The sequence below is a fragment of the Astatotilapia calliptera genome, chromosome 10 (genome assembly GCF_964374335.1).
Source record: "Astatotilapia calliptera chromosome 10, fAstCal68.1, whole genome shotgun sequence".
NCBI lineage: Eukaryota > Metazoa > Chordata > Actinopteri > Cichliformes > Cichlidae > Astatotilapia > Astatotilapia calliptera.
In genome coordinates, this window is record NC_137431.1 from 20,910,275 (window position 1) to 20,930,713 (window position 20,439).

At 41.7% G+C, this 20,439-nt stretch overlaps 1 protein-coding gene across 1 annotated transcript; it reads right to left on the reverse strand.

Moving 5' to 3' along the window:
- Positions 1-5,957: 5,957 nt before the first annotated feature.
- LOC113030524 (RING finger protein 145) lies at positions 5,958-20,319 on the reverse strand. The gene is made up of 12 exons (XM_026182035.2): positions 20,133-20,319; positions 14,643-14,894; positions 13,314-13,422; positions 13,050-13,141; positions 10,708-10,943; positions 10,410-10,585; positions 9,771-9,911; positions 9,258-9,440; positions 8,768-8,915; positions 8,495-8,617; positions 8,138-8,371; positions 5,958-8,041 (listed from the first exon to the last, which is right to left on the reverse strand). Exons 2-12 carry the CDS (start codon positions 14,824-14,826, stop codon positions 7,328-7,330), a joined length of 2,340 nt encoding a protein of 779 aa, XP_026037820.1. The 5' UTR covers positions 14,827-14,894; positions 20,133-20,319; the 3' UTR covers positions 5,958-7,327.
- Positions 20,320-20,439: the final 120 nt, after the last annotated feature.

Consider the following 20,439-nt stretch of genomic DNA (forward strand, 5'->3'; position numbering starts at 1 on the left):
TATACTATGTGAAACATATGTCAAATGCATCCCTTATGGATGACATAAAGTCATCTTGAGCCACAAACAACATTCGTGTAAAAAGGTAGAAGCCGCAATCAGTTTTTGGCAGTGACTTTTATATAACCGTTATTTATGCAGTTTAAAAGAAACTCATTAACATTAAAATGTCTTTTGTAAGAGTAAGTTGGCCAAGAGCACAGCAGAAATGGCAGCAAATATTACAATAGTTCTATAAAAATATTTTAAGTGGGGATAAAGGACCGGATTGGTTATAATGCAAGTACAATAACACAGAGTTATAAAGATACTTTTAATTCTCTATATAACCCCTTTGTAAACCCTGTTCACCGAAGTCTATTTACGAACATACGTAAAGATATTACACATAAAAAATACACAGAAACATTGGAAATCACTTTTTGGCACAACACCGGTCTGTCTGTGGGGTAGTCCACTTTACTCAACAACACCTCAGGCTGTCACTATGAAACAGCTGGTCGTGATTTATTTTTTTTGTTTTTTGGCCTGTCCCGTTTGGCTCTTTTGCCATCAGAATTGTTGTCTAAAGGCAAAGAAAGATGCCCAACGGATTTACTTTACCAAATTGACCATCCCAGCCTTGCCGTAATGGTCCATTTGATTCACCTTTTATTGTTTATTTTATTTTCACTTACTGAATACGGGACAGACTTGACTGGGGGAAAGAAGGGGAGAAAGAAAGAGGGAAAGAGAAACAGCTGAGAAGAGGGACGGGGGAGAAGGGCAAAAGACAAAAACCAACAGAACGGGCAGAAAAAAAATGCATATATCAATCACCTGGATCACCTGCTGAGAAAGAAAAAAGAAAACAAGCAGAAGAGAACAAGAGTAATAGAATAAACAACATCACAATGATATATGGGAATATGACAGTAAATACTAAATGTTAAACATTATTGTGCAGCACATAAGATCAACAGAACACAGTGTGCTTTGAGGTAGGAGCCAAAAAGGGTGTAGTTTGTGGGTGTGATCACCCGTGTGTACACCTGTGAGCATGGACGCGCTTGTTTTTTTTAAAAGGTTCCTTCATGTAATGATCTGCTAGAGGGTGTGGGGGGGCCACAGCCCCGTCATCCAGGGCATGAAGCAGGTATGGAGGAGATCAAAACTCCAGACATCCAGAGGCCCCCAGAACACAAGAGACCATGGAAGACCAACAGAGGGGCAGCCGCGCCACTGTCCCAGAAAGAGCTGAGGAGAGTCCCAGATGAGGGCTCACTCAGCAGCCGCGGAGCAGAAGCCAGGGGGAGTTGCAGTGACGCGCCCGTGAGCTCCGCCGGCAGCCAGCCGTGCCTGAGTGACCGAGCCCCAGGCCGAGAGGCCGGGGGCACCCCACCTCCGAAGTGGCCCGAGCGAGCCCCAGGCTCCAGGCCCCGATAAGCGGCCGCCAAGGAGTGAGCCGGTGTGTACCTGGACGCCCATCCCCGGACACAAAGAACCACCAATGCACCGATGTCTGAGGGAGTCCGCCACTGGCAGGGGAAGTGGTGGTGGGGGGAGATAGGCCTCCAAACCTTGGAGGGCCTGAGATGTCCCCAGAGAGGTGGCGTCTGATACCCAACCTGACATATAGACACAGACATACAGGCACACACAGATTCAAACATCCATTCCCACCCTCATGCTCTCATATGCACTCACTCCACACTCAACCAATGTGGAGACAGACATAAAGAGACGCTGTACACACGATCACACTCCCCAAGCGTACTCTACGAACCGGGTCTAGGTACCCTTGCCCCTGGAGGGGGGAACTGCACCCAGACCCAGGTGGTGTTACCCTTTTTCCCTGCGGTGGGGGGAGGCAGACCGCCCCGACTCCGCAGCAGCAGGGAGGCCCCACACTCCAGACCGCAGTCGGACGGCCAACTCCTCCTCCTAGCCCCCCTGCTCCAGCAGGCCGCAGAGAATGGGGGTGAGAGAAGACTCCAAACCTCCCTCCACCCGCTCATTGTAGTGTTGATGCATGTGTGTTCTAAGGTGCAATTAAAACCCAGGAGGGCTTGGAGCTACCTGCCAGAGAGCAGCAGGTAAGCGCATGGTCCCTCCTGCTAGCCCTCAATGTCTACGTGTATTTAAAATTGAGAGGTGGGCAACGATGCCAGGGGTGGGGTGTACACCCTGATAGTACTTTGGACTCCGTGTATCGTGCCCACCCCCAAGATCCTATATGTATGTGTAATGAGAGTGTGAATAATGTGAATGTCTAAGTTGTGGGATAAAATTGAGGCAGAGGCAGCCAGAAGGGGACAGAGGGGGGGGGGGGGGGGGGGGTAGCCTCCTCTGCATCCTGGTGACATACCCCTACTCCAAGGTCCTGCATGTGTGGGTGGTTGTGGTGGAGCGGGAAGGGGGAGGCAGCTGGAGATGGGGAGGGAAGGAAGGGAGGGGCAAGTGGCCAGCTCCCCCGCTGACCCCAGTAGGCACCCCCACACTCCGCGACCCGCCAGGGAAAGGGGGCCCAGGCCCATCCAGACCGGGGCCCAGTGCAGCAGCGCCTCCCGGCCCCACAGAGCCCGGGACAGTCCACTCAACCCCACCACAGAGAAAACTGCACCCACCCCACCATCCACTCATCTTCCAGACTACATAAGACAATAAACACCCAGGCTGAGATCTTCCTCCACCTCTCCTGTATCTCCCCCTCCTGCAGAGAGAGTTCCTGCAAGATGTGACAATCTCCCCCACCAGTTGAAGAGCCCCCCAGGTGGCTCGATGCACCGGCGGCACCCTGCTCCAGGGCTGGGCCCCCATGCACCCACCCGCCCACAACCCCGGCAACACACCAACCAGGACCCAAGCCCCCGAGGCCCGGCCCGGGCCCCAGCCCAGAGACGGAGCGCCCCCAGAACCTCACGCCCATCCCAGACCCACCCAGGGGCAGCCGTGATTTTGAAACGTAAACGCTGGACCTCCTCTCAGCGTCAGGCTCCATCTACCCTTCCCGAACAGAGATAAGCAAGTTTCTCCGTGACTGCAGCTGCCAGTCAAAGCTGTCGTGATGACGTTTCACCCCAATTTAACAGCTTTGTGTTACTAATTAGAATCAAACTTATAAGAAAGGAGACCCAATGAACATAAATCAGCCTGATGAGAACTACTGATAATGATAGAAAGCATCTTTGGAAAAAAAAAAGATCTGATTTTTTTTTTCCTTCTAATTTTAGCCCGACCCCAGTCCCATCCGCTAACATAGATGAGGGTTTTTTTTATGACCTATACTGCAGCCAAGACACTAGGCGGTGATAGAGACGTTTTGGCTTCATTTTTGGGGAGCATGTTTCCTACAGTATTGCTGCCCTCTGCTGTTGCAGTACCTCAAAGTCAGACGCAACGGCTCAGTCACCTGATGCATTGTCTCCAAAATGTACATATAAATGAGACTTTTCAAAGAAACTGATACAGCTTTTGTAATACATTCGACTGCTTTTGACCTTACGTACTACACCCATTATTATTTGCTTAACATTATTTGTGTGGCATTTCATTTTAATTTCAGCAGGTGGTATCACACCCACTTTTCAGTCGCTTACCTTTTCCAAAACAATGATCTTTATTTTGTTATTTTCCTTACACTTCATCAAAGTATTAGTAAGAACAGTCACAGCATTCAGAGTGGATGGTTCATTTTATTTGACATTCAGTTTTTGTAAAATAAACAAGGCAATGCCAGGCATAAAGTCCAAAAACCAACATGAAGCATTTTAACAGAAAAGAAATGGCACTGAGAGCCACATTAAACAGAGCAGGTCCTAAAGCTGTTTTTGGATAAACTCAATGGACAAAAACAATTCATCTTAAACAAGAATCTGCAGGGAGTGTCGGGGAGAGCAGCCCCACAAGTACAATTCATCTCTACGCATCTGTCAGTCAGAGGCAACAGTATCGAAGAGCAGATTTAAGAACGCATTCGGAAAATACAGTAAAACGTCTTTACAGAGCTCTCACTCCGTGGCAGCTATAGATTCCATTTCTGTATTTGCTCACACTCAAAAAAATTATGATTTTTACAAAGAATCGTGAAAAGTGGAAACAGTGAAACATCTGGATATCAGATGCAAGGCTAACTTTGCTGTCACACTGGTCAAAAATGGTTTTCTGTCTCTGGGTTTTTAGTCACATTCAGTAAAGATCATCAAATATGAAAGTCTAACAGCAGTACTAGTTAAGTAGACAAAATACATCCTGAAATTATGATTGCAGAGCAAGCCAATTAGGAGCAACTAAAAAAAATAAAGATTAAAAAAAAAAAAGAAAAAAAAAAAAGATATTCAGGTTAACTTATTGTACTTGTATGTATGTGTGACTTTACAATCTGAAAAGGCATTATGGCCCCTTAGAGGAGCTTAACTGTAAAATGAATCCTGCTCAGTGTAAGGAGCACCAGTGATGGCTAAGACATTTGTTGGCACATTACCACAGTCACTGATGCGTATTTTAAGTCAATTCAGAAAAAAAATGTAGAAAGAAAAACACAAATCACAGGATGCAAATAATGCATTAAAGATTGCATTTTTTTTTAAAGCTTCACTGTCTGCATGTACTTTATATTAATCAGATGAATATTGAGCACAATTATTAGCTTATTATGTGCTAATAATTTGATGTCAAACTGTCCCAGACAGTATGAAAAAATGAAGCCACAGTTCGTAGCCTGAAGAGAGAAACTGCAACTTCTCCAACGTGGTGTAATAACCGAGCAAATACTTGAGGAATCAACAGCTGACAAGCATCTCGTATTCATTATTTAATACTGAAATGCAAAATTCACATACAGCTGCCACTGACTGTTATCGCCCTCGTGGGGCGTCACGTCACATTTCATCTTACAGGTGATCTCAATGCAGGACGCAGTGGAAATGCGTCATGGCGAAAACCAAGTGTGTTTTAAACAGCTCAATTCATTATAACCGTTTCAAGTGCTGTATTTAAGTAAAAAAAAAAAAAATCAATGTTGAAGGAATGGTGTTGGTAATAAAATAAGTTGTGTACAGAAAAGTCCTTAGGTTCACCTTTCAGAAGAACATGTGCAAAATACATCAAACTCTACATTTCATCTCTTTAAAAAAATAAACACAAAAAGTCAAAACAGCGTTGGTCAGGTTTGATCCTACACTGATCGTGTATTCATTCTCAACCCTGCAGCCCACGCTTCCTAATGTCAAGAATATGGTCATTCATACTAATAAGACCTTTAATAATAGTGCTAGTAAGTAATACTGCTGAGCGCTAATTAATGCGTCTCCTGTCCGTCTGCACCATGCTGATCCCACTCCTAACAGTAGAGGGCACCAGAGTGATCACACCAGCTTAAAAGATGCATCATATAGACTGGAGAAGCAGCAACACTGGCTGGTCTCAAAGATCAGAGGGCTTGATTTCCCAGCAGCTTCTTATCCAAAAAATTCTCTTTGCTCTCAGGCACGTGAAGAAACAAAGAAAGGAAACTTTGGAGAAACCAAGCCCTCGTCTTACATATATATATATACACGTATATATATATATTTATCTATCAACACTCCTCTGGTTTAATATAGATTCCGTACAGAGCAACATTTATGTACATTACACACAAACAGATTGGGCCGTTTCCTCATACACAGACATCAGAGGGTATTTGGTTGCCGACATCCACAGAACAGCTTTGGAGCATTGCTAGTAAAAAATGACATTAGTGCAAATATAACCCCAAAAGAAAAAAAAAGGTAGAAAAAAAACAAAAAACATTGGTAGCAAGGTTATAGCACATTGGGGACGAACAAATTCTGTGGTCAGAGCGGCAGCAAGGTCTACATATAAGCGTGCATCAGGACTTGCCATCCTCAAGTTTTCAGTCTTTCACACTCATTTCAAAGCATATTTCTTCCTCGCCATGCTTCATCTGCTAAATGCAGTGGCCAAAAGAAAGTGTGTTTTTGTGAAAAAAAAAAAAAAAGAAGAAGCTATGGCTCAATTTGCTGGTATCAACAATTTATGGAGTAAACTGACTGACGAGCAGGAAAACCCTAATGTCTTGGAAAATACAGGGTCTCTAATGTAACTGGATGAAAGGAGCTGATTGGCTCCTGCCATCAGCGATCAACAATGTGAATGATTGGTTGATCTGTTAGTGAGCTAAGCTTGCAACGGTAAGCGCGAGTGAGAACCATAAAATAGAGCTAATGAGGGCAAAATCCGAGCTCCTTATCAACTCTGTGGACTAATTTATACCTCGTCTCTCCATCTTCCCCTTAGTCCATTTGCAGCGTGTGGTATCCAATAAAGCAGTAATGTAAAAATGACCTTAAAAATAAAGTTGCTTTAACAGTAATACAAAAGTTTGGCGATGAGGAATAGAACTGTTTTTTTGCTGGGACCAGCCAAACAAGTCTGAATCAGATATTGAAGTAGTATAAAAGCAAAAGCTTGACACATGTAAGTTATTCAATGTGAACCAAAAGTTCACACTGCACCCCTCAGCTAAACCATACCATGTGTCCTCTGCTTAGCACCAGGCTTTAGGTCATACGGCAACCTCAATAAACAACATTCAGTCTGCTAACGCTCAGTATTCACTAAATCACAACACTACTGACACCCAGCAGTGAAAAACAAAAAATGTGGAGAATTTCTAGACGTTATGAAATGTTAAGACTTTGTCACGGTATAAAATGCAACCATCAGTAATCGATAGTCTGATCAATTGTTCGATAAATCGTGGCACCCAAACACTATGAAATGTACAGCAGTGAAAGTTCAAGCTGTACAAACAAAGGCAGGAGCAACCATTGCCCTAAATGTCGGGCATCAAAAGGTAAGGGGTAAAAGCATGATTGTGGGGGGGGGGGGGGGAGAGAAAAGGGCCGGGATGGAAATCTGATTTTCACATTTTCTGGACATGGTGTAAAACTCCCAATTCATTCTGAGATGAGATTACTGCATCCTGTTTTTTGTATTAAATTTGAATCCCTGTGAAAGAACATGTGGAAAACAACTGCACCTGTGATGAAATCACTGCTGGCATGGGTTACACCTATCATGGGAAACCTTTCATTGCTCCAAGTACTAACATTTTATAAAGCTGCAATCATTGTCTTCTCTTTTTTTTTTTTTAAATACCGAGTGATGAATTTCTGTTTAGAGATTGTTTAAGATCTTTTGAAACATAATATGGATATGAAGGAGTTGGACATGATGGGAGAGCCAACAGCAAACAGTTGGACAAGTACAATAGGGGATTATTTAGATTGTGTGATTATATATGCATGCATGCATGTATGTTGTGTGTGTGTTAAAATGGAGCTCAGGGGTTGAATGGAGGAGGGGGTGGAGGACGAGGAGGAGGTTCCACTGAATGGGGAGTTGGTGGGTTAGATTGTGATGATGGACCAGTAGAGTTTTCCTTGCTGTCCACAAGGGAGACTGATTTTAGCTGAGGGAGGGATTCGGGTTCAGCAGGGTTCGCCTCTGCTTGGGTCAGTACCTGTGACGTTGGTTGGTGAAAGGTGGAGACAGAATGGCAGTGAGATGCAGGAGCGTCAGGTGTGTCTGATGTGCAAGAGGTAGAGAAAGAAGATGCAGAAGGGTGATCTGCAGGGGACTGGTGCGGCACAGAATCAGTTGCAAGAGGAGGAGAAGAACAAGAGGAAGATGATAATGGAGGGTTGACGATGTGCAGGGGAGCAGACTGCATGCCAGTGGGGGAGGTGGAAGAGGAGGCTTCCCCAGCTGATGTGGTAGTTTCATTATCTCCCTCCTGCTCTACTGACGCTTCCTCTTTCCTATCCTCCGGTAGAGTGCTGTGGTCCTCCTCCTGCTTGTTGCCTGGGGCTTCTTCCTGTCCTGCAGGGTTCTGATTGGCTGCAGGTGTCTCTTGGGTAGCTCCGCCATTAGTTGGTGATTGGCTCTTGAGTTGTGAATGACAGAGAGGGCACGTTTCCTGGACATACAGCCATTTCTTCAGACAGCCAGCGTGGAAGAAATGACTGCACGGAGTGATCACAGCACTGGTCATGTCCTGGAACAAATCAAATTTCACATTAGCCTACCTTTTAAAGCCCCAGATTAACTCTCTCATGCATCCTCTTTAGATAAACATAAAAACAGTTCATACCTGGAAGCAGATAGCACAGATGTCGTTATACTGCTGCAGCTGTGTATTGCTAGCTGTGGGGAGGCTTTTTATCTTGTTTACAGCATCTCTCCTGAGCAGGAAGCTCTGCCAGCCCAGCTGGGCTCTGAGCCAGACGTTATAGTACGAGTGGACCAAGATGATGGTGCTTCCCATCACACTCCACTCGCCAAATACAGTCTCTGATACACCATAGCACACCACGCACACCGCAACCTGGCGAGGGAACAAATCACTGACAGTGAGGCAGAGACCGTGCTGATGCATTAGATGACAGTGTCTGTTTACAGTCAGAAGGCAGAACTTAGCAAAGAGTTGGTGTATGTGTGTGTGACATACCAGAAACTCCAGCAATCTGTAGGTCCCATTTACACAATATATGACTTCATCCATGTTCTCCACTGGAGCTTTACGAAACTCCTCCACCATGAAGAGAACATAGATCAAAAGAGTGCCAAGGACCTGGTGGTACAGTGTTTCAGAGTTATTATGGAATTAAACAAACAAGCAAATATAAATGTTTAATTAGTATTAGGCTCAACTGTTTGGGTAGAGCAAGTTTAAACTATTTGATTTAATGTTTTTGCACACTGCGATGCGGTTGTGTGTTACCTGGAGAGAGGTGAGGATTGAGGAGGAGATGATGATGAGAAGCCAGAAGTCCATGTGGAAGAACTGGCAGATCATATAAGCCATGTACGCTGGAAAGATCAGCAGGAAGAGACAGAGAGAAACTGCACGGAAGTGCTTCCACAAACTCCTACGGGACAGGCAGCAAAACAAGCATATGAGAAAGCAGCCAGGTTGATAGCAGGCTTTGTATACACACATTGAGTCAGATTACATTTATTGATGTCAAAAAGACTAACTGCCTGTTTAGGTAGGAATGAAGAAAGAAGGACTGTACACTGTAGTGTTACTTAATTTATGATGTTAGCATGAGTTGTACTGATGACCATAGATAATGAATACTGTGATAATTAACTAACTGCCCATAGTTATTAATAGTTGTTTATGATCAGTACAAAATAAAACAAACAGTGGGACACAGAGTTTTCTTAAAAATAAACACATAAAAAAAGTCTTTGGTATATTCTCTTACTTGTCTCTAGATGCTCCCAGGGCTAGGACTATAGGATCTGCTATCTCCAGCATGGACTGCAGGATGGAAGCAACAACAATAAAGAGGATGATAGAGAGGAGGAAGGCTCTGTGGATGACCTGCAGCTCAATGAGGCCAGTTTGGACTGCAAGGATTAGCAAGGTGATACCTTCAGTCATCCCCCTGCACAGAGAGGAAACAAATTAGAGTTAACACACCACACAATTATATGCCTTGGCTTTGCACTCAAGTTGGAGATCATATACACGTTTATCCAGACTTGACTTTTGGGTATACAATGTCAATTATTTTATCCTATTAGACAGTTGTGTGAAATGCAGACATCCTTAAAGAATAGTTCCAGATATATGTGTTTCCACACGAATGGGATAAACAGTCAGAAAACATATTGCCTTCAGTCATGATGGTTACTGGGACAGAGAGGCTAAAACAGACTAAACTAATTAAAAGAAACATACCAGAAGACATCAAGAAAATAAAAACCTTGCTGACCTGTGCATGGTGTTGTCATTCATAAAGGCTCTGTAGCCCTGCAGGTAGAACTTGCACAGTGTGAGAACGCCCAGCGCAATGAAAGAAACTGTGAAAACCAGACCCAGCAGAGAGTACGGTGTACTACAGCATTCTGCGATACTGGAGAAAGGAGGAGCAAATTACTTAGAGAACATGACAAAAAAACAACAACTTTCTAAACAATTTTAAATATTTAGATCGCGTCCTTAAAGTTCTGATGAGTATCTCAGTCGTCTGCTTTAACTTAATTCTGTCCACCAGTGCAAAACATGGGTTATTTAGCACTGTGACAAATGGATCCAACACATCTTTTAGAATTTCCTCTTGACACATTTCTGCAAAATTATCTCAAAATCTAAAAACTTGCTTTACTCAAACTCTGCAGACTGACTTGCTTTGCAATCTAATGTCTCTGTAATTTATATGATGCTATATAATTTATATACTTTTATATAATTAGATTTTCTAAATAAATTCCAGTACATCAAAACTAGATTTATGTTTTGTACACACTACCTGCCCCTTCAACGATACAAGGCAATAAATAGATAAACACACCTTCTAAAGGGTCAGTGACGTAAAATGTAAAGTGTCTTGCAGCCTGATTTATAGTCTTACCTTGTAAGAAAAAGGAAAAGCAGCCTCTCTCTGGAAGTAGGCTGGTCTCTTGTGCTGAAGTAGGAGTATATCTGCAGAGCAAACAGCACGAGCCAAAAACACATGAAGAGAACTGGAAGGACCAGCTGGTTCCACAGTGACATTCCCAAAGCAAGAAGCCCGTACACTTCTACCACCTGCAGGACAGAAAAAGACCGAAATAAAGAATACCTTTGATACCATCTACAGAAAAATATCTCAGAACTGAAATCCTGTCACAGAAACTGAAAAGCTTGCAACATCAGCCCACAATAAATACCTGAGCCAGCTCTCTGTAGGCAGTCTTGGCCAGGTTATATGGTACCAGCAAGTTAGACGCCAGGAAGTAAATGACCTCCAGGCCCGTGAAGATCATTGAGAACTTATTGATGAAGACGATGGTCTCGAGTGGGACCAGACACAGTCTAGCCACTAGAGGGAGGAGGTGAGCAGAGAACAGCCAAATCCTCTTGGTTTGCATCACACAGGAACAAAGTGTACAAACCACCAGCTGACCTGAAAGAAGACACACATACACACATATATAAAACAAAGAGTTGAATAAATGACTAAAGACACTATTATCACTCTGATTTTAAAATGTTTTTTGTGATGTGGTATTTATCATTTTCGTGTAACTGACAATTAAAAGAAAATTTATCAGAATATTTATAGCTCTCCTAGAGTGGTGAAAATGTGTCAAACACCAAAAAGGAACAAACATTTAAAAGAGAAGAGAAGCAGCTTTAATCTCACATTGCTCCTTACAGTAGCATATTTTTGTCACTGTACTCATCTTATTTTCGCTTTCTCAGGCTTTCACTACGCAGTAAAAGCAGCACTCTGCGGTCTATTTATAGCACAGGAGACTCCATCTATACTCTCTAGTAAGTTTAAACTAGGTCCTAAAAACACAGACTCTACAGCATTTTCTATTTAGAAAATGATACATTTTTACATAATTAAGCATAGCAGCAACAGACATAATGAAAAATTACAGGAGGTTGTTCTTTTTGCTTTCCCACCCAGAGGAAGACTGAAACACATACGTATGTGAGCACTTCTTAATTCTGGAATTGGTACAAATTAGGTTCCTTCATAATCCCATTAATGTGGATGCTGTAGCATTGGGTATTTATATAATTAATGAAAGTGCTCACATGGACATGAGAGCAATGCTAAATATGTACATATGTGCAGCCAAGTATTCTATTTCCACTTTTTTTGTTAAAAAGACAAAAACAAGGTGTGCTTATTCCTGTTACACAAACATTTCTTAAGGAAAAGACTCAAGTGTCTGCTTTTCTTTTGCCAGTACCTGTATGCATCTTCTTAGCAACTTTGCACAGTCTACTATAGTCCATGAATGTTTACTGACCCAGGTTACACAAATTCAATGAATAATCTCAACTTACTGCCCCATGCAGGGTCCAAAAACACAATCCCAAAATGAAGACTGTTTTCTTTTGGATGAAATTCACACAGACCCATGGCAAAAGATGCATCCTACTCATCATATGCTCTGAATACTATGCCCATTCAGTTTAGCCATTTGGTTAGAGCATATGAATTCTGAGCTTTAGTCCTACTGGTTGTACTGCAGTGCTACGAGGTGCCAATTTATAAAATTAATGTTCCTATACTTTGTACAGCAGTATGTGCAGCCATTAAAAAGAAGGAAACAGTTCAAATTTAAATAAATAAATAAATAAATATCTTTCTGCTGCCCAAGTGGGTCTACGGGTCTGTATCTACTAGTGGTGCAACGGATCGCGGTTGATCCGTAATCCGAACTGATCCCACTCCACGGTTTGGCACGCACGTGATCCGAAGATTCGAAAAAGAAGAAAGAAAAAGTATGTGTATGGTGCGCGTGGTGGGTCTGTCAAGCGATAGTTATGGCCAGCGCTAGCGGTCCAAGTGGAGGAGCAGAGGAGTTTGCTGCCCAGTCCGACCGGGCTAAAACTATTACAAAAGCTAGTGGGGTGTTTAGCTGCAGACGGGAGGCCGTATTCCGTTGTGCAAAACAAGGGGTTTAAACTATGATGAACGTGCTTGAGCCACGCTATGATATCCTGTTCGTGTCCACTTAAGTGGCAAGATCATTCCAAGCATGTATGAGCAGGAAAAAATTTAAGTTATGGCTGAACTGTCCCAGGCATCTTCTGTTGCCCTAACTACTACAAATGGGTGGACCTCCAGGGCAACGGAAAGCTACGTGACCATAACAGCTCATTATATCACAGCAGAGTGCGATATAATGAGCGATATGTATTATTGTAGGGTCTACCTTACAATATAAAGCGCCTTGAGACGACTGTTGTTGTGATTTGGCTCTTTATAAATAAAATTGAATTGAATTGAGTGGTAGATACAAAGACTGTACTGCCCTGGAATGAGTCTTGAGTTGAATATTTTCAACAGGCAAAAAAATACTTCAATAAGTAAATGTTACATTTTTGTCTTTTTTGCTGATCTGAAAATTGCTCTGATCCATGACTTAAAACCGCGAGATTTTTGATCCGTTGCACCACTAGTATCTATGTGCAATACATTGGTACCTCATCATTCACATTCTTCAATAATATGAATGTTGAACAATTATACCTATGAGTATTATACCTATGAGTGCAGTGGTGAATCTGTTCATGGAGAGAGGTTCCAGGTAGACAGGGCCTTCATAACCCGAATCCAGTTCACTGCGAACATAATCCCTGACAGAGAAAAACGAAAACAATCAATACAGAGGAAATTCTCACAATGTCCAGTCCTTCACATGAATTAACAAGAGGAAAACTGTCATACATACACACATCAGTATTTAAAAGAGGAGTAGTGGCATCTTGTTAGCTATTCTGGTAGATTTAAGTTTCTGTGAATGTTTACCTTGACACTTGGTGACCAGCAAACAGCAGCAGGGCCGTAAGAACATACAGGTAAAGTTTAACCAGGTGCTGACGAGGCAGAGTCAGAAGCACCAAGCTCAAGATGTAACCTGTGAAGTAGCCATAAATATAAAAGAAATACAAGAAAGTCATGCATTCTGAAAGGTATCCGTCTTCCTGTTTGCAGACCAGAGTGCGTTTTAAAACACATAAATAAAGCGTATGACAGATGTTTATGACATAGTTGGGGGGGGGGGTGGGGGGGGGGGTATTTTTGACAAACTGCAGAAAGCCTTACCATACAATAGCCTACTACCTAAAACTGTGTCTAAAAGCACTTCAGTGCAAAGACATATTTATTTTTACTGCCCTGTTCTCCCTTCTTTCTTTCCACCCACAGTGCTCATCAGCACATGCCAAGCCTATTGGCTCATTAACCAACTGCAGCCAAGTTTGAGAGCTCACACAGCCAAAACACAAAGAAAACTCAACAATAGCTTTATTTCAGCTAGGTTAAATTACAAAAATAGAACGAGGCCTAGCTATTTCATTTATGTTACTTTCAGTGTTTCTGTGTCACTGTAAATGTATCTGGCTAACCACTTGTGCTGCAAAGACATTTTGTAATGCCTTCAAAACTGAATTCAGAACTTTGTGTTTGAGTACTGATTTTCTGAGTTTCTAGTGTGTCTTAAAAGCAGATATGGTAAATGGCCTGTATTTGTATAGCGCTTTTCTAGTCCCTAAGGACCCCAAAGCGCTTTACACATCCAGTCATCCACTCATTCACACACTGGTGATGGCAAGCTACATTGTAGCCACAGCCACCCTGGGGCGCACTGACAGAGGCGAGGCTGCCGGACACTGGCGCCACCGGGCCCTCTGACCACCACCAGCAGGCAACGGGTGAAGTGTCTTGCCCAAGGACACAACGACCGAGACTGTCCGAGCCGGGGCTCAAACTGGCAACCTTCCGATTACAAGGCAAACTCCCAACTCTTGAGCCACGATCGCCACACTGTCAAATAATCCCTCTCAATCACTACAGAGCTGAGCCTCGTGACTTACTGACTAATACCAAACGTGAGTCGACACTTCTGAATGGAAAAAGAAATCACGCACTTTCAACCAACAGAGGTAAAACAGTAATGCATGGCATATAATACTGTTTCAGTGCAGGTCATGGTAACCTGACTACAGGGAAGTACACATGATGTTTTCAAATGAGGAACTCTTTAATGTGGTACAGACATTGCAAAGCATTTAAACAAAGTGTCTCAGTTACACCAAACATTTTCTTAAGTTTTAATACAGGAAAGGTGGCACTGACCTACGTAGTGCAGGTAGAGGGCCAGATACTTGTACTGAAAAAGGGGGTTATTGGAAAGGCTGGAGCGCTGGATCTTCTGGAAGAAGGAGCTGACATCCCAGCGGTAGAGGACATCCAACAGCATGATGCTGGGAACACGCAGACCCACATTGAGCACAGCCTCTACGCGGTCCTTCACTGCCATGGTTTCAGTTTAAGCTCTGATCCGAAGGCAGAACTGACCACTAAGACGTGATGTTAATAGTGGGTGGTCTGTAGCAAAAGAGAGAAAATGCAAATAAAAAAAGGAAGATGGAGTCTTAATATGAAGCAGTTATAGGAGGTGAGAGTAGGAAAACAGAAAGAGAGATGAAAGCCAAAACAAAGGCAACAAAATATAAATTCAGTTATTATAAAGGTCAAAGGAAAAGCTGTGAGCTACAGAGGAAGAAAAGACAGAAGAAAAGACGAAAGACTTAAGAGGTCAATCACAAAACTGTCTCATTCATTTGTGGTCTAAACGTAAAGGTAAAACTCAACAATTGTTACATTATTACCACAAATTTTTATAATAAGTTAGTAACATGACCGTAAATCATTTTAAAGTCTCTAAAGGCTAGCATACTGACAGTGTTTTGTTTTTTTCCTGATGCAAACAGGACTTTCAATGAGACTATTGACTGAAGTACAATGGGTCCAGAGACAAAGAACTACTTAAAGGAAGTTTTTTGCTACTTTATAAACAAATACAACAGAAACTAGAAAGTCCATTTTGCTATCTTGGTATTTTGCTTTGGTAGAATCCCAAAACATCTTTGGTGGACATATTTTATTTTTTTCTAAATGAAGGAAACCCCTTTGCCACAACAGCATAACAGAATAACTAAGGTAACTAATTCACTAGTCAGAACAGAATATAAGAATTGGCACCATCCACAACACACAAACCTATGCCAAAAAGGGTTACCCACTACTTCCAGTAGTTATCACTTTACCCTGAAACCTACATATAGCCCCTCATTTTCTAAATCAAAGTACTGCAGAACCACACTGGTTAGTGTCATGTCTTACTTTTTACCTTGCTTGTTTACAACTTCCTGTCACAGAGATCAAGATGGTTGCTGCCATATGCCACATCTTTCGGTTAGTGGTTGTGGTGTCATAACAGCTCAGGAACAACAGTTAACTGTTGATTTATATCAATAAATTGCAGATTAGTTTAACCCACTACTTCTTTTGCCCATGCCTAAATATGTACTTATTTATTCAAGCACAGTACTAACATTAAGTGCCATACAGCTGGGAAACATTGACCATTTTCTTACCATCTTAACTAAAGCCAATCGAGTGATGCTGTGTACATAAGAACTCTTTTTTTTTTGTCACTGAATGATTGATTTATTTTGAACATGACTAAAATAACAACAAAATACACTTTAAACAATAATGAGACAAAGAAAGGGTTGGTACAAACAGACTTAAAGGTAAACTCATTTGATCCTACCTCAATATACAATATACATGTATAATTACATACAATTATAAGTCTACAAACAGATATCACGCATAAAAATCCTAATAATGATGAAGCTACCAGATAATTTTGACATGATTTTAAGAAGGCTGTTGCAATAATAACCAACAAGAAATTCTCAAAATGCTGCCAACAGTATTTTTATAGGTTCAGGCAGAAAGCACTACTGTCAGCCACAATTCACTTTGTTTACCGTCATCCACCCATACAGAAATGCCGGAAACTTGATCCTGGGAACAACAGCTAGTCTTGAATAGGTTATTATTACCAAGATTCCAAAGAAACATTGCACGGTTGACCCAGCTAAAAACAGCTTCACCCACAACTGTAATTTGCATAGTCAAATCTGTGGGTCAATAATCAACCTAGACATGTAAATTTGTCCAGTCCTTTCTATTTGCTACCACACAATCACCAACAGCACAGAATCCACCATGGGAAACTGAAAGTACAGCATGTGGTAACACATTCAGATGTTTTAATGCAGGTGCAACTCAAAAGGTCAAGTCTGACAAATGGCATAAGAGGCATACTTGCAAAATCTGCAGTTCCCATTTAAAAAAAAGCCCACATACTGTTCTGTTGCGCTGACAGAATGGTTACACTTCTCTCTTTGCCAAAATAATTTCTTGGTTTACTTTAGAGCTGGGCGATATGAGATTTTTTCATATCACGATGTTTTTTTCATTTCAGGCGATAACGATATCTATCACGATATAAGCCAAATAACTATATTTGTAAGATTTAAATGTGCCGTTGCTCACAAGTAAAATGTGAAATAATCAGCAGCTTGTTTTTATTTAAATATTTATTTCCCATAATAAGTTCAACAGGGTAGATGTACTTAAGGAACATGAGACTTTTTCAGATAAATAAAGGCAAATATTGCAAACTACACAAAAGGCAGCCGCTAAAGCGTTTAAGTTTCAAAATAGAACAAACGAAACAGACTAAATTGTCAATTCCACTTAGAAACAAAATATTAATTCTAAAAATAAATCTTAGTTTGTTTTACAGAAGAACAGACAAAACTGACTAACTTTTGTCAATATCAAATAAACTGAGAACTAAAAGGAAATTCTCAATCTCTCCTTGTTGTATAGCTTAGCTTTTCAAACAGTTTTAACAGTTACTTTAGTCTGACAAAAGCCGAATGACGAATTAGCGCTTCCAGTCAGAGACTGAGGCTACGTCCACACGTACACGGGTATTTTTGAAAACGGAGATTTTCCGTTTTCGTTTTAAAAAATAATCCTGTACACACATAAAGGCAGAAATGAAGGAAAACGCTGCTATGAACATGCCAAAGCAGCAGGTGGCGCTAGATTCCTAACCGTGCAGAAATGTTGGCCAATCAGAAGTCTAGAAGCCTCGGTGGGAAAAAGTAAACAAAGCTGGGGCATAGAAGCAGAACCGAGTCGTATGTGTGGAGGGACAGTAACTGTGTGTATATGTAAGCATTTAAACACTGCAGAGAGTAGAATTAACAGTATTGTAGAAATTCATTTCACCGAAACAATAAGTGGCGCACAGTGTGACGCATGCTCCAGTTTATTGTATTTCCAGACTTGCTTTCGGCACAATTTACAGTGCACGCTACTCTGTTTTTTGTCAGACTTGAAATAGCCGAAATACCTTCACACTACGGAACTTCTTTGGCTCTTCCGTTCGACAATCTCTCCGGCATTGGAACCATCATCTGTTTTCTCTTCGGTCACGCTCGGTTGATTTTTCTAGTCGGCACACTCATTTCCTCCATTATGCGCTGGCTCCATTACCCGCTGGCTGCTTCCCAAACAAACACACGTGCGGCTTGGCACTTGTGCTGTATGTAACAAGTCACGCGATGTGACGCTGCGGCTGTGATTGGTTCGGCTCTGCGCTACTTAATTTGGATTGGCTGACCTTTTTTTTTTTTTTTTTTAAAGAGGACAAGAGCGGCGAGGTCTATCGCGATAGCTTAATTTCTCTATCGAGTAAAAGTTATATCGCGATACATATCGTTATCGTTCTATCGCCCAGCTCTAGTTTACTTACACCTTTATTAACACTATCTGGGGGTGAGCAATGCGGTGGCGGATATAAACACATACAAAATACAATTTCTACAAGTCAAAACAGTTTACAAAACATGAAATATAGAAAGAAAGAATATGTTGACTTATTATATCAACACAGATCCTGATGGAAAATCTAATGGATGGGATTAAAGAAAGAAAAAAAAAACATTTTAACTCGCATCTATGGTTCTATACATACACTAGCCAATATCAGTGTTATCCTGGCTTAAAATGGGCTTTTGGTGGACAACTAGTCATATAAGCATGATCAGTTAGCATACAGTCAGTTACCCTATCTCTGGATTTCCCTACTTATTTGATAAACAAAAATGTTTTATATGCTTGAGTAAATGGCACCTGCATTAACAGAACAGATTAAAATTAGTTTGACTACATTTTCTGATGATTTGGTGGGTGCTAAAGGTTGTTCAATGTAGGAAAATTCTTGAATATGTACAGGTTTTCAACCATTTCAACGACTGACCTCAAAGTTATGAAATGCTATTAAAAAATGGCATAAAACATCTCTTACACAAATGTTGAAGTTATTAAAACAAAAAGATTTGTTTAAAGATTGCATTTCAGTTTTGTTTCCTCCCACCTACTAAATCCCGTCACTGCCACTACTGCATGATGCAAAGCAAACACACCAAATGTAATCAATGCAACTCAATATATTATTTCTAACGTATTAACCTCAAAGTGATGAAACCTCTCACAGTGATCATGAATTACTCCAAGGCAATCTGAGCATGTTTGAAAAACTCGAGGCTCTCCAACAAATCAGCAATTGTTAACCAGGCTCTCACCCAAAAGCGCTGGAGCTTAAGGAAATTCAAAGCCTCACAAAAGTGAATTCCACAGAGCAACATGTTGCCCTCTTTTTTCCTGGCCTTTTCCAAACAACATATCTACTGCACTTGGAAAAAAAAAATTAGCTGCTTACAAACCCTTCGTTTAAGTGCCCTTTAATACCTGCGTGAAGTTTTAGAGGAACATTTCACTGTGAGTGCTAGTTTTTAAAAAAGAAACGTGACGAAGTTTCAATCCACTCCATTTAAACAAAGCTCTTACATTTCTTTTCCTTCTTGAGTTGCCAACAGCAGTGTTTCCATCTCTTATCCCAGCATCCCGTAGCAGGATCCCGTTAACTTACATAACTTTAAATTTACCACGACTATCACTGCCCAGACAGACATCACTTTGCAGAATCTGAACTTATATAACAAGGCCGTCTACCAATTAATTTTTATCCGTTGTAATCCTTTTACAGCTGTAGGGTATATTGTAGTATATTTGGTCTAATGGCTGCATACCATTTACTAGTTTAACTGAAGCACCGGCAATGAAAACGTTATGGATGAGTGAGTGCTGCAACGACTGTGCTACGCCATGAACTCTAGTAACCCCTCTGTCTCGACAGAAATAAATTCTCGCAATTACGCCGCAAATACGGCAATATTTTGCTTGCTATACTGGTCTGTATCGTCCATGAATACTTATAACAGACATGACAATGCATGCCTACGGTTTCCACGCAGTTTGGTGGATGTAAAAGTGATAGAAATAGCGAGCTATGACAGCGTACGTGCGCTATGTGATGAGCTGCATCAAGCTAACGCTTTCAGCTAGCATCACTGTCACCGAGCCGAGGAACTACTAACAACAACAACCTAGCTTATGTTTAACACAGCGGGAAATAAAACACTCCGAACGAATCAGCTTGCTTTTGACCTTACAAATTAAGGCGCCAGCCTTCGCACATGTTCACATAAAATGTTCTAGCTTATAACGCTTGAGGATTACCATAACCTGCTCCCCTAAGCAAGTAAGCCCAAATGTAGCAGACTGGGACACTCGGCTAGCAACCAGTTATGGCACGTAGACAAATTTCTCTTAAAAAAAATAAGAACTTACGTTTGAATGACGATGTTCGCACAATGTACAACTGTTTCTGGATGCCTTACGGGTCGGATATTGACCATTTTAACTCGCCACCGCCCGAGTTAACGGTCCTCCCGGAGTGAGCACTTCACGCTGAAACGACGCGGCCCATCCGCTCATCTTACCTAGCGGCCATTATCCAAGTTACCAAGCAAGATGTACCGAGCATGCGCAATGTTACTGTCCCGTACAGAAAGAACAGGTTATATTTTTTTTTAACCTGACAAAGCTTTTTATTCACAACATATTGTCAAAGACTGTTATAAAGTGGAATTAGGAT